At 47.0% G+C, this 25,519-nt stretch overlaps 4 protein-coding genes across 11 annotated transcripts in view; 2 read left to right on the forward strand and 2 right to left on the reverse strand.

Moving 5' to 3' along the window:
• The window catches only part of LOC117093616 (zinc finger protein 28), a 47,813-nt gene extending 34,452 nt beyond the window's left edge, over positions 1-13,361 (reverse strand). Inside the window, exon 1 of the mRNA XM_033228973.1 lies at positions 13,344-13,361. The gene's annotated coding sequence lies outside the window, so the exon portion shown is untranslated. The remainder of the gene's footprint in view (positions 1-13,343) is intronic.
• On the reverse strand, positions 1-20,421 carry LOC117093650 (zinc finger protein 813-like). Its single transcript, XM_033229077.1, is given in 9 exon segments — positions 1-954; positions 4,330-4,693; positions 4,695-5,011; positions 5,014-5,140; positions 5,447-5,529; positions 5,532-6,497; positions 7,990-8,116; positions 13,344-13,423; positions 20,301-20,421. Coding segments are annotated over 8 exon segments (2,283 nt in total). The 5' UTR covers positions 13,407-13,423; positions 20,301-20,421; the 3' UTR covers positions 1-718.
• The window catches only part of LOC117093612 (zinc finger protein 813-like), a 361,257-nt gene that overhangs the window by 288,074 nt on the left and 47,664 nt on the right, over positions 1-25,519 (forward strand). The gene's annotated exons all lie outside the window — the stretch shown is intronic.
• The window catches only part of LOC117093625 (protein FAM90A27P-like), a 15,607-nt gene continuing 10,508 nt past the window's right edge, over positions 20,421-25,519 (forward strand). For 2 of the 5 annotated variants that reach the window (XM_033229004.1, XM_033229005.1), the window contains exons 1-2: positions 20,421-20,541; positions 24,259-24,519. The gene's annotated coding sequence lies outside the window, so the exon portion shown is untranslated. Of the gene's footprint in view, positions 20,542-20,597; positions 20,641-24,258; positions 24,520-25,519 lie in introns of those variants that run through there. The other 3 variants (XM_033229006.1, XM_033229007.1, XM_033229008.1) reach the window with 3 other exon arrangements.

Below are 25,519 nucleotides of genomic sequence, written 5' to 3' on the forward strand. Positions count from 1 at the left end.
ACATTGTCATGGGCTATTGGGTCGTCTGGACATCGTGTTTCTGTAGGAGTTTGTCCTTACAGGTATCATTAAGCTGCTTTCCTTAACCGCAAACATCTTATAACCGTGACTCATGCATGAGCAGTAAGGGATATGTCTTGCTAGTTTTAATGGACATGAACTTTGTCATCCTAGCTCTCCTAGGTTCCTGCTTAACAGTTTATCCACTCATGCAACACAGAGACCTAAGCCCAACTATGGAGAGACACCACTCGCCTGTAATGTATCTGACAGACTGAGCTCCTACTCCAAGAACGCAGTAACAGCAATACTAAGTGAAATATTAGGAAGTTTCATGCATGCATATAATTGATCACTATTTGCCGGTTTAAATTGGCTAACATTACATAGAATGGGTTTTTATTTCAATCAAATATTAGTAATCCATCTTCCACACAAAGTTGAAGAGCATTTCCTTATGTTGAATAAATACGAAGGAGTTCACATTTTGGACCTGATTTTGTGCTTTCCAATACATCTAGTTTTTTTCCTGTTCTCTCTTGATTTTTTCTGTGTTCATGGGTTTGTGAAGTATCTACTGGGTCTCAATCAATTTAGAAATCTATTCTGCCAAGGTTAAAAATGCCCCCGTGGTGCAGCCTCAGGAGGTCCTGACGACGTGTGCTCAAGGTGTTCAGCCTGCAGTTTGCTTTTACACATTTTAGGGAGACATAATACATCAACCAAAACATGTAAGATATATACTGGTTCGCTGTGGACAGGTGGAATAACTGGAATTGGGGGGCTTCCGGGTCACAGGTAGATGACAATGTAGAGTCCAAGGGTCTGTCATGAAATGGGTTAGAAGAGACGAGAAGATTCCCAGGAGACTCGGTCTCAAGCAATCCTCCCACCTCAGTCTCCCAAGGTGCATGGACCACAGGTGTGATCCACGGAACATAGTGGAGTCTCCATCTCAAAAAAAACAAAACAAAGAGTAAGGTACTCTATTGAATTACTTCACTTGACTTTTTTTTGAAATGAAGTGTTTCACATATTACCGAACCCAGCCAACAAAAGCATTCATGACAGATTCAGAGATAAAAAATATATTCCCAATGAAACATGTCCAACTCTCCAGACAGTGGTGACATTTTCAGCTTGATATGGTAACATAATTGTGACCTTATTACCAGTTTTCATGCAAATCCACTAGGAAATGGAACAATTTGGTTTTGTTTCTTGGTCAGGACTCACTTACTCCTGAAAGTCTTGTGAGAAGACCTGGCGAGAAGACGAGTCAAGCACACACCACAAGAGGAGGAGAAAAGGCATGACTTTTTTTTTTTTAAGACTTTGTTTTGTCCAGGCTGGAGTACAATGGTGCAATCTCGGCTCACTGCAACCTCCACCTCTTGGGTTCAACTGATTCTCCTGCCTCAGCCTCCCAAGTAACTGAGTTTGGCCAAAATATCAACTAGAAAGGTAGGATCATGGCCAAAGGTGGGAAGTTTGAATGTTATTACCATATTCCTGCTTGACCTTTACTGCCAACAGCAACACCAACACAAATGGTCAGAAGTCCCTCATGTGAAAATCTTCGTGAGCTTGTGGGAAAACCCTGATTTTTGTAAAGGCTGCAAAACAGGCTCAAAAAAAAAAAAAAAAAAAAAGTCAGTCGCAGTGGCTCATGCCTGTAATCCTTCCACTTTGGGAGGCCGAGGCAGGTGGATCAGCTGGGGTCAGGAGTTTGAGACCAGCCTGACCAATATAGAGAAACTCCCTACCAAAAATACAAAAATTAGCGAGGCATGGTGGCAGGCGCCTGTCATCCCAGCTACTCAGGAGGCTGAGGCAGGACAATTGCTTGAATCCAGGAGGCAAAGCTTGCAGTGAGGTCACACCACACTCCAGCCTGGGTGACAAGAGCGAGACTCTATCTCAAAACAAAGATAAAATTAAATATAAATTAAATAAAAATACAAAAATTAGCATGGTGTTGGCGCACACCACTAATCCCAGCTATACAGGAGGCTGAGGCAGGATAATTGCTTGAATGCAGGAGGCAGAGGTTCCAGTGAGCTGAGATCATGTCATTGCACTACAGCCTGGGCGACAAGAGCAAGACTCTATCTCAAAAAATAAAAATTGAAACCAGGCTGGGTAAAGTGGCTCAAGGCTGTTGGCCAGGCTGCTGACCTCAAGTGATTTACCTGCCTTGGCCTCCCAAAGTGCTGGGATTACAGGCATGAGCCACCGCACCTGGCCCATTCTTCTTCACATTAACACTTTTCGTGTCAATGTTTGAACTCAATGTTAAGTCAACTCAAACTCAAGTCAATGCGGAGTTGACTCTAATGTCAATTAAAGCTTTATGATTTTCTATATTCATTTGGAACAATTATCTCAAAAATGAATTTTCTGATGTTCTGCATGGAGTACCCGGACTGAAGACCTTGCCGCCCTTATGACATTTGCAAGATTTCTGTCCAGTATGGATTCTCTGATGCCTAATGATTTGTGAATGGGAAGTAAAGGCTTTGCCACAATCATCACACTTGTGAGGTTTCTCTCCTGAATGAATTCTCCTGTTTTGCGTAGGATGAAGCTTGACTGAAGACCTTGCTAGTCATGACATTTGTAAGGTTTCTCTCCAGTATGAGTTCGCTGATGAACTATAAGTTATGAACGATGTCTGAAAAATTTGCCACATTTATTACACTTTTCAGATTGTGGGTGAAAGATAGATCTGACTGTTACTGTGTCTATGTAGAAAAAGGAAGACCTAAGAAACTTCATTTTGATCTGTACTAAGAAAAACTCTTCTGCCTTGAGATGCTATTAATCTGTAACCCTAGCCCTAACCCTGTGCTCGCAAAATCATGTGCTGTATTGACTCAAGGTTTAATGGATTTAGGGCTGTGCAGGATATGCTTTGTTAAAAATGTGTTTGCAGGCCGGGCGCGGTGGCTCAAGCCTGTAATCCCAGCATTTTGGGAGGCCAAAACGGGTGGATCACGAGGTCAGGAGATCAAGACCATCCTGGCTAACACGGTGAAAACCCGTCTCTTACTAAAAAATACAAAAAACTAGCTGGGCGAGGTGGCGGACGCCTGTAGTCCCAGCTACTCGGGAGGCTGAGGCAGGAGAATGGCGTGAACCCGGGAGGCGGAGCTTGCAGTGAGCTGAGATCCGGCCACTATACTCCAGCCTGGGCCACAGAGCGAGACTCCGTCTCAAAAAAAAAAAAAAAAAAGTGTTTGCAGGCAGCATGCTTGGTAAAAGTCATCGCCATTCTCCAGTCTCAAGTACCCAGGGACACAATGCACTACAGAAGGCTGCAGGGACCTCTGCCCAAAAGTCTGGGTATTCTCCAAGGTTTCTCCACAGTGAGACAGCCTAAGATATGGCCTCATGGAAGGGGAAAAACCTGACCGTCCCCCAGCCCGACACCCATAAACGGTCTGTGCTGAGAAGGATGAGTGAGAGGAAGGCCTCTTTGCAGTGGAGATAAGAGAAAGGCGTCTGTCTCCTGCTCCTTCCTGGGAATGGAATGTCTCAGTGTAAAACTCGATCATACATTTTATTTGCTGAGATAGGATAAAACCTCCTTATGGCTGGAGGTGAGACATGCTGGCGGCAATATTGTTTACTGCACTGAGATGTTTATGTAAAGTCAAACATAAATCTGGCCTACGTGCACATCGAGGCACAGCACCTTTCCTTAAACTTAAGATTTCTGACGCAGAGTCCTTTGCTCACATTTTCCTGCTGACCCTCTCCCCACCATTACCCTATAGTCCTGCCACATCCCCCTCACCGAGATGGTAGAGATAGTGATCAATAAATACTGAGGGAACTCAGAGACTGGTGCCAGCACGGGTCCTCCGTATACTGATCGTCAGTCCCCTGGGCCCACTTTTCTTCCTCTATACTTTGTCTCTGTGTCTTATTTTTCTCAGTCTCTAGTCCCACCTGACAAGAAACACCCACAGGTGTGGAACGGGTGGCCCCCTTCACAAGATCTCTCTTCTTTATGGATTCTCTAATGATTTGCAATGGTCGTAGCATTATTGAGGACTTTGTGAGAATCATTACATTTGTAAAGTTTCCCTACACCATGGATGGCTTGATGGTGAATGAGTGTTGACTTCCCACTAAAGGCTCTGTCACACTCATTACACTTGTAAGGTTTCTCTCCAGTATGAACTCTCTGATGTTGTGCAAGGTGTGCTCTTTGATTAAAAGCCTTGCCACATTCATTACACTTGTAAGGTTTCTCTCCAGTATGAACTCTCTGATGCTGTGCAAGGCATGAATCACTCCGGAAAGCCTTGTCACAAACCTTACCTTTGTACGGTTTTTCTCCAGTATGAATTCTCTTATGTCTTTCAAGGTGTGATTTGCGACTGAAAACTTTGTCACATTCTTCATATTTGTAAGGTTTCTCTCCAGTATGAATTCTATGATGACGCGCAAGGTGTGCTTTTCTACCAAAAACCTTGCCACATTCATTACATGTGTAAAGTTTCTCTCCAGTATGAAGTGTATGATGACATTGAAGATTTGACTTCTGATTGAAGGTCTTGCCATATTTATTACACTTGTACGGTTTCTCCCCAGTATGAACTCTCTTATGGTGTACAAGGCATGACTTTTTCCAGAAAGCCTTGTCACAAACCTTACATTTGTATGATCTCTCTCCATTACGAACTTATCCTATGTGTTTCAAGCTGTGATCTGCGAGTGTAAACTTTGTCACATTCCTCACATTTGTAAGGTTTCTCTCCAGTATGAAGTCTATGATGATGTGCAAAGTTTTGTCTTCTACTAAAAACCTTGCCACATTCATTACATGTGTAAAGTTTCTCTCCAGTATGAAGTCTATGATGACATTGAAGGTATGACTTCTGACGGAAGGTCTTGCCACACTCATTACACTTGTAAGGTTTCTCTTCACTATGAATTGCCTTATGAATTACAAGGCCTGAATTTCGACGGAAGGTCTTGCCACATTCATTACACTTGTAAGGTTCTCTCCAGTATGAAGTCTATGATGGCATCTAAGGGATGACTTCTCACTGAACGTCGTGCCACACTCATTACACTTGTAAGGTTTCTCTCCAGTATGAAGTCTAAGATGGCATGTAAGAGTTGTCTTCTTTTTTTTTTTTTTTTTTTTTTTTGAGACGGAGTCTTGCTCTGTCGCCGGGGCTGGAGTGCAGTGGCCGGATCTCAGCTCACTGCAAGCTCCGCCTCCCGGGTTCACGCCATTCTCCTGCCTCAGCCTCCCGAGTAGCTGGGACTACAGACGCCCGCCACCTCGCCCGGCTAGTTTTTTGTATTTTTTAGTAGAGATGGGGTTTCACAGTGTTCGCCAGGAGGGTCTCGATCTCCTGACCTCGTGATCCGCCCGTCTCGGCCTCCCAAAGTGCTGGGATTACAGGCTTGAGCCACCGCGCCCGGCCAAGGTTGTCTTCTGACTGAAGGTCTTGCCACACTCATTACACTTGTAAGGTTTCTCTCCAGTATGGAGTCTACAATGGCATATAGGGATGACTTCTGAATGAAGGTCTTGCTGCACTCATTACACTTGTAAGGTTTCTCTCCAGTATGAAGTCTACGATGGCATGTAAGGGATGACATCTGACTGAAGGTGTTGCCACACTCCTTACACTTGTAAGGTTTCTCTCCAGTATGAAGTCTACGATGGCATCTAAGGGATGACTTCCAACTGAATGTCTTGCCACATTCACTACACTTGTAAGGTTTCTGTCCAGTATGAAGTCTACGATGGCATGTAAAAGATGATGTTTGACTGAAGGTCTTCCCACAATCATTACACTTGTAAGTTTTCTCACCAGTGTGACATCTACGATGACATGCAAGATATCGCTTCTGATTAAAGATCTTGCCACAGACATCACATTTATATTGTTTCTCTCTTGAATGGGTTATGTGATGGCTCCTTAAGAGTGAGCTATAATTAAACGCTTTGCCACACTCATTATATTGGCAAGGTTTTTCTCTCATGCGTACTTCCTGTATTTGTGTGGATAATGAAGAATGGAGGAAATTCTTCCCATACTTATTAGAAATATGGGTTTTGAGCCTACAAGAAATTATTTGGGATGCTGAAGCTGAGGAAGCACCACTGATAGACTTGTCCACTTGGTTACTAATTTTCCCTTCGGTCGGAAATATGTGCAGTTCAGGCAGATGCGAATGAAAGCTTGATCCAAGCTGATCTTTAATAGACTTGTTTCCAGCAGGCCTTTGATCATGTCAGTCTGTACTACCAGTCAACTCTTTGGTTTCTGTCATAGGTGCTTCATGGCCATTTCTTTCAACTTCTTGCCACTGAAACTCAAAGTGATGAATATCTTTTTTGATTTCTGGGAAGCAAAAATCTCCAATGGGATGACTTTTATGTCTTTCCAATGCCCCTGTGTGGAACCCTTCTCCGGTATTACTGTGCCCAGTTGCTGAGAACTCCATCATGAATTTTAAAAAGCTACCTAAAAAACATAAAGACCAATAGGTTTCTAATTAAGTACAGATGGTAAATAATAGTTAATATTGAAGTGTGTAAATATTACACAAAAAGCAATACTTAAACTTCCCAAATGTGATCTTCAAAGTTTAGAAACACCCTGTCTCTACTAAAAATACAAAAATTGGGCCGGGCGCGGTGGCTCAAGCCTGTAATCCCAGCACTTTGGGAGGCCGAGACGGGCGGATCACAAGGTCAGGAGATCGAGACCATCCTGGCGAACACAGTGAAACCCCGTCTCTACTAAAAATACAAAAAAAAAAACTAGCCGGGCGAGGTGGCGGGCGCCTGTAGTCCCAGCTACTTGGGAGGCTGAGGCAGGAGAATGGCGGGAACCTGGGAGGCGAAGCTTGCAGTGAGCTGAGATCCGGCCACTGCACTCCAGCCTGGGCAACAGAGCAAGACTCCGCCTCAAAAAAAAAAAAAAACAAAAAACAAAAAACAAAACAAAACAAACAAAACAAAAAAAAATTAGCCAGGCATGGTGGTGGGTACCTGTAATCCCAATTATTCGGGAGGCTGAGGCAGCAGAATTGCTTGAACCCAGGAGGCAGAGGTGGCAGTGAGTGGAGATCATGACATTGCACTCCAGTCTGGGTAACAAGAGCAAAATTCTGTGTCAAAAAAAAAAAAGACTTCAGTCAAGAGCCTCATATGTATGAGGCAGTAAGCCTGAATGATGTCCTCCCTAGGAGGAATTGTCTATAGCAGTGACTGCTGCTTAGAGAAAATCATCATTAGTTTATGTGATGAACACTGTCACAGTGCCAGCGAGAGATGCTTCTGTGATGGTTCTCAAAAACCAGAACGAAAGGCCAAGTGTGGTGACTCACGCCTGTAATCCCAACACTTGGAGGCTGAGGCAGGCAAATTGCTTGAGGCCAGGAGTTCAAGACCAGCCTGGCCAATATGGTGATACCCTATGTCTACTAAAAATACAAAAATCGGCCAGGTATGGAGGCAGGTGCCTGTAATTCTAGTTAGTTTGAGAGTCTGAGGTACAAGAATTGCTTGAACCCAGGAGGCAGAGGTTGCAACAAGCTGAGATCATGACACTGCACTCCAGCCTGTTCAACAGAGGGAGACTCTGTCTCAAAACAAACAAAGAAAAGAAAACAAAACCAGAACCACAGCTGGAAACACTTGTCAGTCAGTGTCATGCTTTCTATCTCGTATCCTGGGCCACGCTGACAATTCTGCTCAGGGCTTCCAGGGACATCTCTGCCAGGATGATGTTCAATTGTATTAGTCAAAGTGTTCATGAATTTTCTGTTTTTATGTAAAAACAGACAGCTCTAAGAAGCTATCCATGACAGATAGGAGGGTCATCACTGCAGAAAACAATGACATGTACATCAAAAGCATGGACGGGGCAACATCACAAGAGAATACAAAACCAGGAAGAGCCAAGATAGACAAGGACAGATTCCTCATGTCTAGAGGGACATTTTCCTCACCCACAAACTCCAGGTTCCTGTAGTTCTCCAACATCACGGCCGTGTATAAAGCCCTCTGCACAGGGTCCAGGCATTTCCACTCCGCCAGTGAGAATTCTATAGCCACATCCCTGAAAGTCACGCGTCCCTAAAATGAAAAACACATTTCAACAAAACATGGAGGACGGAGTTAGCACCTTCACAGGAAATAGAAAAGAGAAAATAAGTATTGATTGATCCAAGACTGTGTTCTGACAAATCCACATTAAGGTATTTTGAACAATTTTTCTGTATAGTTGCGTTTTCTTGTACTTTTTCAGGATAGATTTTAAAATCCCCTAAGTCACTGTGGACGTCTCAGTTTTATGGACAATATAAAAAACATATGGCCTGGCACAGTGGCTCACACCTAAAATCACCGCACTTTGGGAGGCTGAGGCAGGTGGATCGTCTGAGCTCAGGAGTTTGAGACCACCCAGGACAACATGGGGAAACTCCGTCTCTACTAAAAATACAAAAAATAAAAATAAAAAACCCAGGTGTGGTGGTACACACCTCTAGTCCCAGTTACTTGGGAGGCTCAGCCAGGAGAATAACTTGATAACCAGAGGCAAAGTTTGCAGTGAGCCAAGATCATGCCACTGCACTTCAGCTTGGGCTACAGAGTAAGACTCCATCTGAAAAAAAAAATATATATATATATATATACACACACACCTATATATACACATATAGATATGTGTATCTATATATATATTAATAAATCCAGGCATATTGGCTCACACCTGTAATCCCATCACTTTGGGAGACCAAGGTGGATGGATCACTTAAGGTCAGGAGTTCGAGACCAACCTCTCCAACACGACGAAACTCTGTATCTACTAAAAATTAAAAAACTGGCTGGGAATGGTGGGGGGGGGGGGTGCCTGTAATCCCAGTGATTCAGGAAGCTGAGGAAAGAAAATTGCTTGAACTCTGGAAGCGGAGGTTGCCCTAAGCCAAGATCACACCACTGCAATGCCGCCTGGGCAACAGTGTGACACTCTTTCTAACCAAACAAAAAAAAGTATATATATTGCAAATGATGTCTTTTCTACATAAACCCTGGGCTTGGCCGTACGTGCTAGGTCACGCCTGTAATCCCAGCACTTTGGAAGGCTGAGGTAGGCGGATCATAAGGTCAAGAAATAGAGACCATTCTGGCCAACATGGTGAAATCTCGTCTCTAACAAAAATACAAAAATTAGCTGGGCATGGTCGCGTGCCTGTAGTCCCAGCTATTCGGGAGGCTGAGACAGGAGAATCGCTTGAACTCGGGAGGTGGAGGTTGGAATGAGCTGAGATGGTGCCACAGCGCTCTACCCTGTTGACAAAGTGAGACTCTGTCTCAAAAAAAAAAAAAAAAAAAGCCGGGCACCGTGGCTCACTTTGGGAGGCTGAGGTGGGTGGATCACCCGAAGTCAGGAGTTCCAGACCAGCCTGGCCAACATGGTCAAACCCCGTTTCTACTAAAAATACAAAAATTAGCGTGGTGGCAGGCACCTGTAATCCCAGCTATTCGGGGGGCTGAGGCAGGAGAATCGCTTAAACCTGGGAGGCAGAGGTTGCAGTGAGCTGAGATTGCACCATCACACTCCAGCCTGGGGGACAAGAGTGAGACTTTGTCTCAAAAAAATAAGAAAATATAAAATACACAAAAATTAGCAGGGTGTGGTGGCACATGCCTGTAGTCCCAGCTACTCAGGAGGCTGAGGCAGGAGAATCACTTGAACCTGGGAGGCTGCAGTGATCTGAGATGGTGCCACAGCACTCCAGCCTCACAACAGAGTGAGACTCTGCCTCAAAAAATAAAAAATAAATATAAAAAGCCGGGTGCGGGTGGCTCACACCTGTAATCCCAGCACTTTGGGAGGCTGAGGTGGGTGGATCATGAGGTCAGGAGATAGAGACCATCCTGGCAAACATGGTGAAAACCCTCTCTACTAAAAATACAAAAATTAGCTGGATATGGTGGCACGCGCCTGTAGTCCCAGCTACTCGGGAGGCTGAGGCAGGAGAATCGCTTGAACCTGGGAGGAGGAGGTTGCAGTGAGCTGAGACAGCTCCACTGCACTCCAGCCTAGTGATAAAGAGAGACTCCGCCTTAAAAAAAAAAAAAGGCTTATCCATTAATGCACTTCTGCACATACTTCAAATCACATCCACACACACTTAAATTAACTTCAGTTCAGAGATTATAAGCAAAAACCTGGAGAGGACACATCCACAGCCACTCGCCAGGCTGAGGTGGGAGGACTGCTTGAGACTGAAGTGAAGTGGTTGAAGTGAACAAATATCACACCACTGCACTCCAGCCTGGGGGACAGAGTGAGATCTCGTCACCTCCAACCCCCAAAAAGTTGGAAGCTCATTGAATTAAGATACAACTTCAAGAAATCACAAAAGCAATGCATGAAGAAAAGGAGAAGGCCAACCAACATACATAAATTATGAAGAACTACACAGAGACTCTTAGGCTAAAAATACAGTAACTAAATGGAAAAACTCAATACATGCGTTCAAAATCAGAAATCATTATGTAAATTAAAAGTTAGTAGCCGGGCGTGGTGGCTCAAGCCTGTAATCCCAGTACTTTGGGAGGCTGAGACGGGCGGATCACGAGGTCAGGAGATCAAGACCATCCTGGCTAACACGGTGAAACCCCGTCTCTACTAAAAAAAATACAAAAAATTAGCCGGGCGAGGTGGCGGGCGCCTGTAGTCCCAGCTACTCGGGAGGCTGAGGTGAGAGAATGGCGTAAACCCGGGAGGCGGAGCTTGCAGTGAGCTGAGATCCGGCCACTGCACTCCAGCCTGGGCAACAGAGCGAGACTCCGTCTCAAAAAAAAAAAAAAAAAAAAGTTAGTTAAAAGGGGATGGGTGAAGTGGTTCACACCTGTAGTCCCAGGACTTTGCGAGGTCAAGGTGGGCGGATCACTTTTGGTCAGGAGTTCGGAGACCAGCCTGGTCAATATGTTGAAACCTTGTCTCTACTAAAAATATAAAGATTAGCTGGGTGTGGTGGCGGGCTCCTGTAGTCCTGGCTACTCTAGAGGCTGAGGCAGGAGAAGCGCTTGAACATGAAAGGCAGAGGTTGCAGTAAGCCGAGATCATGCCACTGCACTCCAGCCTGGGCTGGACCATCTCAAAAAAATGAGAGGGAGACCAACTCAAAAATAAAATTTCTTTTTTTTTTAAAAAAAAAAGGCCGAACGTGGTGGCTCATGGCTATAATCTCAGCACTTTGGAAGGCTGAAATGGGTGGATAACCTGATGTCGGGAGTTCCAGACCAGCCTGATCAACAGGGACAAACCCTGTCTCTAGTAAGAATACAAAATTAGCTGGGAATGGTGGCGCATGCCTATAATCCCAGCTACTTGGGAGACTGAGGCAGGAAAATCACTTGAACCTGGGAGGCGGAAGTTGCAGTGAGCTGAAATCATGCCACTGCACTCCAGCCTGGGCGACAAGATGAAACTCCATCTAAAAAAAAAAAAAATAAACAAACAACAAAAAGAAACGAAACAGAACTGTTAAGGGCTCACGTGTCTTCATTCAGAGAAAGTTCCAAGGAGGATTTAAAAGGCAAGCTATCTTGTTTTCTACCTTGGAAACATGAAAATTTTCAGAACTTGCTGGACAAAATACCGTAACAAAACATTCATCAGGCTGGGAGCGGGACTCACACCTGAAATCCCAGCACTTTGGGAGGCCGTGGCGGGAGGATCAATTGAGGCCAAGAGTACGAGACCAGCCTGGCCAACACGGGGAAACCCCATCTGTACTAATAATACTGTAATTAGCCAGGAGTGTAGCACGCATCTGTAACTGCAGCTACTCAGTTGGCTGAAGCCTAAGACTCATTTGAACCTGAGAGCCAGAGGTTGCAATGTGCCTCTACACTCCAGGCGGGTGATAAGAGTGAGACCCTGTCTCAAAAAACATGCCAAACAAACAAACAAAAAAAAGCCATTCATCAAATAATTTTTTCTAAAGTCTCATAACGATGTATGAATACACTAAAGGATTGCACTGACTTGCCATGGAACCCTCAACAGTGATTCCCCATTGAGCCATGGGGACGGACGGAAGGTTGGACAGGATAAGGGATGCACAAGTGCACTTTTCTTTGGACTTTTACTACACAACACATATATACAGTGTGTGGTGTTTAAAATAAAAGAATCATTTAATAATAATGGGTAGAAGAAGAATGGCTCCATCATCGCTAACGACGTAACTTGTACTCTTATGTCAGAGCAAACTTATAATCATTTTTACCTCAAATGCTTGCTTCATCAGAGTCCGTGCAAAAAAAAATCAAAAAACAAAAAACAAAACAAAACAAAAAAAACTGTCTCTGTGGGGTCAAAGTGCTGAGAATGATTGAAAGAATCCCCTGCATTTAGATATTTACATTGATTTTATAATTTGAAGTCAGTGATGGAATAAAGCTAACTCTGTCACTGACATCTATCTCCACTTTCGATTCTATTCCAAGCCATTGACAGTGCAGAGTCCTGCTGGGCTTTCTCACACCTATAAGCCCAGCAATTTGGGAGGCTCAGGTGGGAGGATCACTTGAGGCCAGGAGTTCAAGGCTATAGTGAGCTATGACTGTGCCGCTGCACTCCAGCCTGGACAACATAGCAAGTCCCTAACTCTAAATAATAAGAAATAAAAGAATTAGCCATGCATGGTGGCACATGCCTGTCATCCTAGCCCTTTGGGAGTCTAATGTGGGGATCACTTGAGTCCAGGAATTCGAGGCTACTGTGAACTAGAATTGTGCCATTGCACTCCAGACTGGGCCCGAGTGTGACACCCTGTCTCCTAAAACAAAAAGTGTGGAGTCAGACACATATTGACTCACTAGTGTAGCTTCAAATGCATTACAAAATCAGACACAAAATATCTCCCCTAGTTTGTCTCCTTTTCCAGAATTTACCAGATACCAGCGCACATTAATGAATGACTTTCATATACAGTTTCTCTGATCTGGTCCAGAAAAAGCTAAACGTGCATCCAGATGTGGCCCCTGAACAATCCCTGCTGCCCAACATCATTGATAGCACGGGACCCTCACCCCATCTCCATCCATGTCTGGTGTGAGCCCTTCCCAGGCCCATGCCCAGTGCCGCCTCTTCCCAAGCTCATTCACTAGGTTATAGGAGATGGAATTTAAGTGAAGATGACAAGGACTGAGAAAAGTCTTGGGTGAGTGCGAGCAAATGTGTGAGGCAGGATGCTTCAGACTCACAGAAGACTGGCTACTACAATACCTGGCATTTCAGAAAGGAAAGAGACAGCAGAATCCACCGAGGAATATCACTCACCTGAGGAAGAGCCATCCCTGGATCCTTTGCTTTGCTCTTCTTGGTGGCTTCCTCATGTAACATGAGTCTTTAGAAATCCGGTGTGTGAAAAAACATCAGAGATTTAATGTTTAGAAACCACTCACTCCTTTCCTGTGACAAAACGAACACACAGGGGAGACCTCACCCAAGAGAAAGATGGTCCTCTGCTGCCCACTGCACCAGAGATCATGCAGAGATAAGAACGTCCCACAGCAAGGCCTACAAGGGTAATTTTGACCCGTTTTCAGATCTTGCTCCCCTCCTGGAATAGTCCACACACACACACACGCTGAAGCAGGGCACAGATCTGGCCCTAACCAAACCCCACACAGAGCACAGTCCCCTCACCTCCCTATGGATCACAGGCTGATCTCAGCTCTCAACATGGAGGAAACTGCCTTGATGTTTAATGCTGGACACAGACGAGGACCACCAGCGCCATTGTAAGTATTATTGAGTGTGGGTCCCATCCTATGACAATAGCAATCTTTGATGAAACAGCATACCTGAAATCCCAGCACTTCCGGAGGCCAATGAGACTGGATCCTTTGAGCCCTGGTGTTGGAGAGCAACATGGTGAAAGCCCGTCTCTACCAAGAACACAAAAAACAGCGTGGTGTGGTGGTGCGTGGCTGTGGTCCCAGCTACTCTGGAGGCTGAGGTAGGAAGACCACCACTTCTCCTGCAGCCCTCCTCCCTCCCCCTTGCCTAGTTCACAAGACAGGAGAAAAGGGAGAAAGCAAAAAGTTAGAAACAGAAGATAGCCAGATGGCCTTGGCACCACCACCCGGCCCTGGTGGTTAAAAATAAAAATAATAATATCAACCCCTGACCTAAACTACTTATGTTATATGTAAATTCCAGACATTGTATCAAGAAGCATTGCAAAACTTTCTGTTCTGTTAGCTGATACATGTAGTCCCTAGTCATGTACCCCACTTGCTTGATCTATCATGACCCTTTCACGTGGACCCCTTAGAGTTGCAAGCCCTTAAAAGTGCCAGGAATTGGCCAGGCACAGTGGCTCATGCCTGTAATCCCAGCACTTTGGGACGCCAAGCTGGGCAGATCACGAGATCAGGAGATCGAGACCATCCTGGCTACATGGTGAAACCCCATCTCTACTAAAAATACAAAAAATTAGCCGGGTGCAGTGGCGGGTGCCTGTAGTCCCAACTACTTGGGAGGCTGAGGCAGGAGAATGGCGTGAACCTGGGAGGTGGAGCTTTCAGTGAGCCGAGATTGTGCCACTGCACTCCAGCCTGAGCGATGGAGCAAGACTCCATCTCAAAAAAACAAAAACAAAAACAAGCCAGGAATTTCTTTTTCGGGGAGCTTGGTTCTTGAGACAGGAGTCCAGCGATGCTCCTGGCTCTGAATAAAGCCACTTCCTTCTTTAACCTGGTGTCTGAGGGGTTTTGTCTGCAGCTTGTCCTGCTACATTTCTTGGTTCTATGACTGGGAAGTGAGGTGATTAATGGATGGTTGAGGAAGCCCCTTAGGTGGCTTAGGCCTGCCCTGTGGAGCATCCCTGCGGGGGACTCTGACCAGCGCGAGCAATGCGGATCCTGAGAGCGCTCCCAGGTAGGCATTTGCCCCAGTGGAATGCCTCATCAGAGTGGTGCATGGCAGGGCCCCATGGAGGATCAACACTGGCCAAACACCAGAAAGGAACTGGGACTTGGAGCCTGGTCATCTGAAACACGGTAAGACCAGTCTTGGGAACTTGCCCACTGCATTTGAGTGGAAGTGTGCCCTGATCACCCACGGGGTGTCTTTATTGGCACTTTGGTTTTGGTTTTGATTTTAACTTGTTTTGAATTGCTTGACAAACAGGCGTGCCTTTAACGACCCTTTGGCGTTGGTTTTGATCTTGATTTAGTGTGAATTAGATGAGTGAGTGATCTTTTACCCTTTCCTTCTTGTAGTGTGAGTGTTGTTTTGTCTTGAGAAAAAATGGGTCAGACACAAAGTAAGCCCACTCCACGAGGAACTACGTTGAAAAATTTCAAGAAAGGATTTAACAGAGACTGTGGAGTTACTATGACACTAGGCAAACTTAGAACTTATGTGAGATAGATTGGCCAGCATTAGAAGTGGGTTGGCCATCAGAGAGAAGCCAGGACAGGTCTCTTGTTTCAAAGGTATGCACAAGGTAACAGGAAAGCCAGGACACCTAGACCAGTTCCCATACACAGATACTTGGTTACAGCTGGTACTAGACCCCCCACAGTGGCTAAGAAGGCAGGCAGCAGCAGTGCCAGCAGCAAAGGGACAGAGAGCCAAGGAAAGATCCCGCTCCACCTGCTGAAGAAAAAAAACTCCTAAAGTTCTGTCCGACCCAACACCAGAAGACCCATTGCAGGAGATGGCACCAGTGATCCCGGTGGTGCCTTCCCCCTACCAGGGAGAGAGACTCCCCGCTCCTGAGCCCACAGAACTTGCGCCTCCACAAGACACACACACCTCTAGGCCACCCAGAGTAGACAAGAGAGGATGTGAAGCCTCGGGAGAAACCCCTCCCTTGGCAGCTGGACCAAAACTGGGACACAAATGCCCCTGAGAGAGCAGCGGTGTACTGGGGTAGATGAGGATGGGCACATGGTGGAGAGGCGTGTTTTGTGTACCAGCCCTTCACCTCTGTCCACCTTCTCAACTGGAAAAACAATACTTCGTCCTATACGGAAAAGCCACAAGCTCTACCTGTTCTGCTCCAAACTATTATCCTGACCCATAACCCCACTCAGGCTGACGCTACCTCATCAGGAAGAACACGCTCACGTTCCTCTCTAACACAGATGAAAGGCGGAGAGAGCTCCAAGCAGCGACTAAGTGCTGGAGGAACAGGCACCGGCTGTTACCAAAACCCCCAAGAGTATGTAAGGACCCAGTTCCCAGGAACCGACCCCCGGTGGGACCCAAATGAAAGAGAGGACATGCAAAGGTTGAACCCACACAGGGCAGCTCTCCTGGAAGGATTAAAGAGGGGAGCCTGGAAGGCCACAAACGTTAACAAGGCCTCTGAGGTCATCCAGGAAAAGAAGAAAGTCCAGCACAATTCTACCAGAGGCTGTGTGAGGCCTATTGTATGTCTACCCCCTTCCATCCTGATAGCCCTGAAAATCAGCGCATGATTAACATGGCTTTAGTCAAAGCGCAGAAAGCATTAGAAGAAAACTGCAGAAACAAGCCGGGCGCGGTGGCTTAAGCCTGTAATCCCAGCACTTTGGGAGGCTGAGACGGGCGGATCACGAGGTCAGGAGATCGAGACCATCCTGGCTAACACGGTGAAACCCCGTCTCTACTAAAAAAAAAAAATAGAAAAGACTAGCTGGGCGAGGTGGTGGAGATGGTGGGCGCCTGTAGTCCCAGCTGCTCGGGAGGATGAGGCAGGAGAATGGCGTAAACCCGGGAGGCGGAGCTTGCAGTGAGCTGAGATCCGGCCACTGCGCTCCAGCCTGGGCGACAGAGTGAGACTCCGTCTCAAAAAAAAAAAAAAAAAGAAAACTGCAGAAACAGGCCAGGTTTGCAGGGATGAATATGTCACAGTTATTAGAAGTAGCTAACCAGAGGCCAGGCGCGGTGGCTCATGCCTGTAATCCCGGCATTTTCGGATGCCGAGGCGGGTGGATCACCTGAGGTCAGGAGTTTGAGACCAGCCTCAACATGGAGAAACCCCATCTCTACTAAAAATACAGAATTAGCTGGGCGTGGTGGTGCACACCTGTAATCCCAGCTACTGGGGATGCTGAGGCAGGAGAATTGATTGAACTTGGGAGGCAGACGTTGCGGTGAGCCGAGATCACACCATTGCACTCCAGCCTGGGCAATAAGAGTGAAACTCTGTCTCAAAAAAAAAAAAAAAAAAGCTAACCAGGTGTTTGTAAACAAGGACGCAGTAAACCGTAAGGAAAACCACAGAGACAGAGTGAACGCCAGGCCCGGCGAATCACCCACCTGTTAGCCGCAGCAATCAGAGGGTCCCCCCGAAGAGGCAAGAGAAGAGGGGCCCTTGGAAAGATACTCAGCCTAGCTCTCCAAGCTTGAAGCATAACCAGTGTGCTTATTGTCAAGAAATAGGACACTAGAAGGACAAGTGCCCTCAGCTAAAAGGAAAACAAGGTGACTCAGAGCAGAAGGCCCCAGACAAAGAGGAATGGGCCATGCTCAATCTGGCAGAAGAGTTATAGGACTGACGAGGACCGGGTTCAAGTGCCCCCAAAGAGCCCATGGTCAGGATGACAGTTAGGGGCAAAGACATTGATTTTCTTATCAATACCGATGCTGAACATTCAGTAGTAACCACCTCAGTTGCCCCCTTATCCAAAAAGACTGTTGATACAATCGGAGCCATGGGAGTTTCAGCAAAGCAAGCTTTCTGCTTGCCCTGGAATTGTACTGTAGGAGGACATAAAGTGATCCACCAGTTCTTGTACATGCCTGACTACTCCTTGGCCTTGCTAGGAAAGGACTTGCTTAGCAAGCTGAGAGCCACCATCTCTTCTACAGAGCATGGCTCTTTACAGCTAAGGTTACCCGGATCGGGAGTCATTATGGCCCTTACGGTCCCCTGGGAGAAGGAATGGAGACTTTTCTTAACTGAGGCGGGCCAAGAGATAAGACCAACTCTGGCTAAGCAGTGGCCAAGGGTGTAGACAGAAGACAACCCTCCAGGGTTGGCAGTTAACCAATCCCCAGTACTTATAAAAGTTCAGTGTAGGGCCAAGTCAGTCAAGCAAAAACAGTACCCGGTCTCCAGAGAAGCTCTTGAAAGTATCCAGGTCCATCTCAAGCGCCTGAGAGCCTTTAGTATTATAGTCCCTTGTCAGTCTCCACGAACCCTCCCCTCCTGCCTGTTCCCAAGCCAGGGACCAAGGACTACAGGCCGGTACAGGACTTGCGCTTAGTCAGTCAAGCTACAGTGACTTTACATCCAACAGGACCTAACCCGTACACGTTGTTAAGGTTGCTGTCAGCTGAGGACAGCTGGTTCTCCTGCTTAGACCTGAAAGATACTTTAACATTAGACTAGCCCCTGAGAGCCAGAAGCTCTTCGCCTTTCAGTAGGAAGATCTGGGGTCAGGTGTCACCACTCAGTACACTTGGACCTGGCTTCTGTAAGGGTTCAAGAACTCCCCCACCACCTTCGGGGAAGCACTGGCTCGGGACCTCCAGAAGTTTCCCTCCAGAGGCCTGGGCTGCGTGTTGCTAGTACATTGACGACATTCTGCTCAGACACCCCATGGCAGTCGGGTGTGCCAAGGGAACGGATGCCCTACTCCGGCCCCTGCAGGACCGTAGGTATAAGGTGTTCAAGAAGCAGTCCAGATCCGCTAACAGCAGGTACATAACCTAGAATTTACTATCCAACAGGGGGAGCGCAGCCTGGGGTCAGAAAGAAAGCGGGTCTTTTGCAACCTACTGAAGCCTAAAACCAGAAAGCAGGTGAAAAAATTCTTAGGAGCTCTGAGGTTCTGCAGACTGTGGATCCCACACTTTGCAGTACTTGCCACGCCTCTGTACGGAGTCACAAACGGGGAGGACCAGGAGCCTTCTGAATGGGGATCCCAACAACAGCAAGCCTTTCCTGAGTTAAAAGAAAATCTTATGTAAGCCCCAGCCCTGGGATTACCTGATCTGACACCGCCTTTTATACCGTATGTTTCCCAGAGAGAAAAGATGGCAGGTAAAGTTTTGACCCAAACTGTGGGGCCCTGGCTGAGGCCAGTGGCCTACCTCTCTAAACAACTAGACGGGGTTTCTAAAGGTTAGTCCCCGCGTTTGAGGGCCTTGGCAGCAACTGCCCTGCTAGCACAAGAAGCACCTAAACTAACTCTTAGGCAAAACCTGAACATAAAGGCCCCCATGCTGTGGTGACTTTAATGACTACCAAAGGACATCATTGGTAGTCTAGACTAACCAAGTACCAAAGCTTGCTCTCTGAAAATCCCGGCATAACCACTGAAGTTTGTAACACCCTGAACCCGCCACCTTGCTCCCAGTATCAGAGAGCCCTGTCGAGCATAACTGTGTAGAGATGTTGGACTCAGTTTACTCTAGCAGGCCTGACCTCCGGGACCAGCCTTGGGCATCAGTATACCGGGAGCTATACGTGGACAGGAGCAGGTTCATCAACCCATAAGGAGACAGATGTGCAGGATATGCGGTGGTAACCCTGGACACTGCCGTTGACGCCAGATCATTGTCCCAGGGCACTTCAGCCCACAAAGTCAAGCTCATTGCTTTAATTCAGCCCTTAGAACTCAGTGAAGGTAAGACTGAAAACATTACACTGACTCTCAGTATGCCTTTTTTTTTTTTTTTTTGAGACAGAGTCATGCTCCGTTGCCAAGGCTGGAGTGCACTACAGGTGCCCGTGACCAAGCCTGGCTAATTTTTTGTATTTTTAGTAGAGACCAGGTTTCACCGTGTTAGACAGGATGGTCTCGATCTCCTGATGTAGAGATCCGCCCGTCTCGGCCTCCCAAAGTGCTGGGATTACAGGCTTGAGCCACCGCGCCCGGCCCACCTCAGCATTTCATTGGCCCAGGGCCAGATCCTTCATCCAGATAAGGGGTAGCCCATAGGGACCTCAAAAGAAATATTTTCATCCCCCAACACGTTGTTAACGGTGCCTGGAGACGCTCGCTCGGGCCCACTCCCACCCAGTGGAGTGCTTTCCTGACCCCCGGTACTGGGGCTGCAGCGCTGCGCTCCAGGGGCCGCCAAGAGCGAGGCTGGGGGGCGCTCTCCAGCAGGGCGAGAATCCAGCTCGCGGGTGGGGACTTGAAACAGCGCGAAGCAGGAGGACGGTCAGGAACGGTTTTCAAAGTAAAGTTTCCTGACAGGAGGTGTCTGCACAGCCCCCATTGCAGAAAGACCGAGGACAGGACCAGCCTCAGGGCGATTTTAAACTCAAAAGGAGGCGACTCACCGACTCTCACCCGGACGTCTCAATTTGCTCTGGGTTGAGAAAGAGGGGTCGGTCTGTGGGGACCCCACGTCGCGGGTATAGCAGCGCCAAGAGAATAAGAAGCGCAGACGCGATGGTTCAACCTTCAGACCACGCCATCCGCTTCCGGGTCTGTGCCAATCAGCGCAGGACCTAAGCCAAACCTGGGCTAGTCCCCGAAGAGGTGGGCGGGGCCTGGGCGAGGCCGGGAAGGGACGCGAAGAGGTGGGCGGGGCCTGGGCGAGGCCGGGAAGGGACGCGAAGAAGTGGGTGGGGCCTGAGCGAGGCTGCTGCAGGGCGCCGAGGACCAGGGGCCGGGGGCGGGTGAGTAGAGCCCTGGGACTGTGAGGGGTCCGCGGGGGCGGGAAGGGGGCGGGGCCTGAGCTTCCCCACCTCTCCCTCTCCGTGCCTCTGTTTTCTCGGTTTTGGAGGCGAAACCCGTCAGTGAGGCTGGAGCGGCTCAGCAGTTGGGGAGACAGTATCTCCCTGAGAAGTCGCCCTGTGGCGGAAATTGGATCCAGGAAAGTTCCTTGCTATTGAAATCAAGTTTAGCAATTTAATTCCAAAGCCTCGAAATTGTCTAGGGCAGGAATGCAAACTAGAATGTGAAATGCAAAGCCTTGCCTGAGCGAAACATACAATTTCATGCTGATGGCCCACAGAACAGAAGAGAAATCCACTCCCTTTCAATTCTCCGTTCACTGAGTCCACCCTGTGCTCAGCTCCAGACTTCCCTAGGGCCACCGCCTGGGGTGCGGAGCGCAGGGCTCAGGCCAGGGAGGAGTGAGGTCACTACCTGCTGCATAAACACAGCAGGGATACGGGCGGGGTGGCAGGAGTCTAGGGTCCCAGCTACTCAGGAAGCAGGGGCGAGAGGATCGCTGAGCTCGGAGGTCCTGGCCAGCCTGGACGACAAAGTAAGACGCTCTACCCCAAAGCTCCCTCCTCCGTCTCAATAAGCAAAAGAGTGATTTTTTAAAAAAGCACTGACATTGTTAACAGTGCCTATAAATTGCCCAGTTGTTCCTTACGTTTGTTATTTCATGCCGCACTTAAAATGAATTATTCTTGTCATGGAAAAGAGTCAAACTCTGTAAAATATTTTAAGATATTTATTCTAAGCTAAATATGAATGACCCTCAGGAGGTCCTGAGAACATGTGTCCAAGGTGATGGGTAACAGCTTGTTCTTAGACACTTTAGGGAGGCATTAGACATCAATCAAATACTTTTAAGAAATACATTGCTGGCCGGGCGCGGTGGCTCAAGCCTGTAATCCCAGCACTTTGGGAGGCCGAGACGGGCGGATCACGAGGTCAGGAGATCGAGACCATCCTGGCTAACACGGTGAAACCCCGTCTCTACTAAAAAAATACAAAAACTAGCCGGGCGAGGTGGCGGGCGCCTGTAGTCCCAGCTACGCGGAGGCTGAGGCGAGAGAATGGCGTAAACCCGGGAGGCGGAGCTTGCAGTGAGCTGAGATCCGGCCACTGCACTCCAGCCTGGGCGACAGACCGAGACTCCGTCTCAAAAAAAAAAAAAAAAAAAAAAAAAAAAGAAATACATTGCTTTGGTTCAGAAAGACAGGACAACTCGAAGTGGAGGCTTCCGGGCTACAGGGAAATTGAAACATTTTCTGATTGACAATTGAAACATTTTCTGATTGACAGCTTCCCAAAGTGCTGGGATTCCAGGTGAACCACCACACCCATCCAATTGTAATCTATTTTAGGTGTTTTCTTTGTTGTTCTTTCCTGAGTATTCTATCAGGTTCGAATAACAAAGGCAGTAAAATAGGCAGTCTTCAAACATTGGGATTTATTTTCATGTAGAGAATAATTATGAGATATTACTAAGGATACATTGCAGTCAGGTTATTCTGTTTTATGTGTGCCTGAAGAAAAAAAACTAAATTATAAAATGGGCTGGGCACGGTGCCTCACACCTGTAATCCCAGCACTTTGGGAGGCCAAGGCGGGTGGATCACCCCGAGGTCAGGAGTTCGAGACCAGCCTGGCCAGTATGGCAAAATCCCATCTGTACTAAAAGTACAAATATTAGCTGAGCATGGCGGCACATGTCTATAATCCCAGCTACTCAAGAGGTTGAGGCAGGAGAATCGCTTGAACCCAAGAGATGGAGGTTGCAGTGAGCCGAGATTTCACTACTGCCCTCCAGCCTGGGTGACAGAGTGAGACTGCGTCTCAAAAAAAGAAAAAAATTATAAAATTATAAATCACCTCATTTCTGCATGCAATAATTTTATGGCAATATCTGTAAGTTAACATGTACTATGAACTGTATTTTTCTCACACCCCTGGTAATCAGCTAAAATATGATTATGTTTAGAGGGGAAAATAGCATATCTAAAATATTAGCAAGTTTAAAAAAGCGTAATATGGCTAGGCGTGGTGGCTCGTGCCTGTAATCCCAGCACGATGGGAGGCCGAGGCAGGAGGGTGACTAGTGGCCAAGAGTTGGAGACCAGTCTAGGCAACATGGTTAAACCCCATCTTTATGTTTTAAAAATTAACTAATTTATTTATTCATCTTTGAGATGAAACTCAAAGGTTGCTTAGGCTGGAGCACAATGGCACGGTCTCGGCTCACCACAACCTCCGTCTCCTCAGTTCAAGTGATCCTCCTGACTCAGCCTCCCGAGTAGCTGGGATTACAGGCACGTGCCACCATGCCCACCTAATATTTGTATTTTTAGTACAGATGCGGTTTTGCCATGTTGGCCAGGCTGGTCCTGAACTCCTGACCTCAGGGTGATCCACCAGAAAATCCAAGACTCCAGGGACTGAGAAAAAGACATTACTATTCATGGCACAATAGGCACCAAGAGCTTCACGTTCACATCCATTTCTCTTGCTCTGCCAAGCCCCATGGAGTTGACGCAAAGGGGCCCAGGTGGACGCCACACGCACAGTAGATGTGCTTCACAGATGAACAACCTGGAGCTTAAGAAACCCCAATCTTTTCAATAGGGCTGCAATCAAAACTACCCCATCTTTGCCTCAGGGAAGGCATAATCTTTCTTAGTCAGGTAATTAACCTGCTCCTTGCTTTGGAGAGTGATACTACCGCTATGTTCCAAAGCTCTTTGATGTAACAAAGAAAAAGAAAACAAAACAAACGAACAAAAACCTGAAAAGGTAATCTGGAACAGAAGTGGGTATAAGATCACTTGAAAAAAACACTTGAGGGATCCATGGAGGATTTTCTCCCAACGCAGTCTGCTTTCCCTTTAATATATGGCAATAAGGGACACTCAGATCAAAAAGGCCCATTGAGAATTGTCAAAGTAAGACTGACCTTGCTTTGTGGAAGTGTAGGATTGCTAAAGACGGAAGGAGGGAGGAAGAAATAGAATAGCCAGGAGACTTCGCAGAAAAATCAGCTCCAAAGGTGTGATGGTGATGACCTGAGTAAGCACGAACAGGGGAGGGCAGATCAACAGAAAGCAGAATACAACATTTCCAGAAGAAGTTAAAATGTGTTGACTTAATGGAAAAAATAGAAATCACCACCCACAGAGTAACTCATTCTGAATGGGTTGATCAATTAAGTTGTAAATGATAATTAACAACGACTGAAACAAAACACGACAAAACATAATATCGCTTTGTTCTTAGAATAGGAAAAGATTTCTTAAGAGAGCAAAAATCATAAACTGTAAAGGGGAAATGATAAATTAGGCTATTAAGAGCTCCTTAGAAAAAGCAAACTAGTAATCCCAGTAATTTGGGAGGCCAAGGCTAGCGGATCAGGAGGTCAGGAGATCAAGACCATCCTGGCTAACACGGTGAAAGCCCATCTCTACCAAAAAAATACAAAAAAAAATTAGCCGGGCGTGGTGGTGGGCACTTGTAGTCCCAGCTCCTCGGGACGCTGGGGCAAACAAGGATCCCAACCAGGGTCATGCACCGCCCACCCGCAGGAAATCGACAGGGTGCAAATCCACGCTGGGAAGCAGCCAGGAAGCCGCGGCTACAATCACCGGGCAGGAGCGCCCTCTCCCGGAGCGAGAAAGAACCTGCTGGTCCCCGCGGGACTCCGCTCCGGTGAAATTGGACTTGGTTAGAAATCCACTGAACTCCTCATTTGCAAACTTCCCTTCCAGCGCCTGGTGCCATAAATTGCTCAGGACATCTAAGCAGACACGCGCTTCCAGAGCAGGGCTGTCGGTGCTCTGCAGGACGTAAGTGCAGAGGACCTAAATGGGGCTTTTGAAGTCACCGACCGCGTGCGGTCCACGCCCACGTGGCTCAGTCCTGCCAGGAGACGCCTCCGGAGCGCGCAGGCTGGGGAGCGCGCTCACGAGCCCACTGTGTTGTGCTCCACGGCACGGCAGGATGGCTACCGTTAACAATAATGCAGGGTTTCCAGTAGCTAGAGGGAGGAGAGTGAACGTCCCCAATACACAGACAGGACGCAGGCTTGAAACGACCGACATGCCAGTCACCCTAATCTAATCACCACGCATTAAACCTATCCCAAGGTCGCCACGTACCCCGTGAGTATGCATAAGAACTATTTGTCAATTAAAAGTAAATTATATATACTTACAAGAGACACCTTAGAAATCTTTTTGAATCTATTAAATATTTGCAATAAAAAAGAATCCACTATAGTTGGAAACATCTTTGCTTAAAAAAAAATACTCTTGGCTGGGTGCGGTGGCTCACGCCTGTAATTCCAGCACTTTGGTGGGCCAAGGCGGGCAGATGATGAGGTCAGGAGATTCAGACCACCCTGGCCAACACGTTGAAACCCTGTCTCCACTGAATAAAATACAAAAAATTAGCTGGGCGTGGCGGCGGGCGCCTGTAATCCCAGTTACTCGGGAGGCTGAGGCAGGAGAATGGCGGGAACCTTGGAGGCGGAGCTTACAGTGAACCGAGGTTGCGCCACTGCACTCCAGGCTGGGCGACACAGCGAGACTCCGTATCAAAAAAAAAAAAACCAACTCTTTTTTCCCGTAATTGATAGCGCTAAACGTGAGATTTTATTTTTGCATAGGGTCACACAGTACGTACTGTATGATTGAGGGTGAAAGAATTGGGTGCAGAAATCAGCTACTGGCCATTTTTCGGTTTTCATTTGTGTGTGAATTTAAAAAAACAAATTTAATTGATAAATAATAATTGTCTATATTTATGGGGTGTGTTGTGCTAATTTGATAGATGTATATGCTGTGG

The sequence above is a fragment of the Trachypithecus francoisi genome, unplaced genomic scaffold (assembly GCF_009764315.1).
Source record: "Trachypithecus francoisi isolate TF-2019V2 unplaced genomic scaffold, Tfra_2.0 Lachesis_group12, whole genome shotgun sequence".
NCBI classification, from domain to species: domain Eukaryota; kingdom Metazoa; phylum Chordata; class Mammalia; order Primates; family Cercopithecidae; genus Trachypithecus; species Trachypithecus francoisi.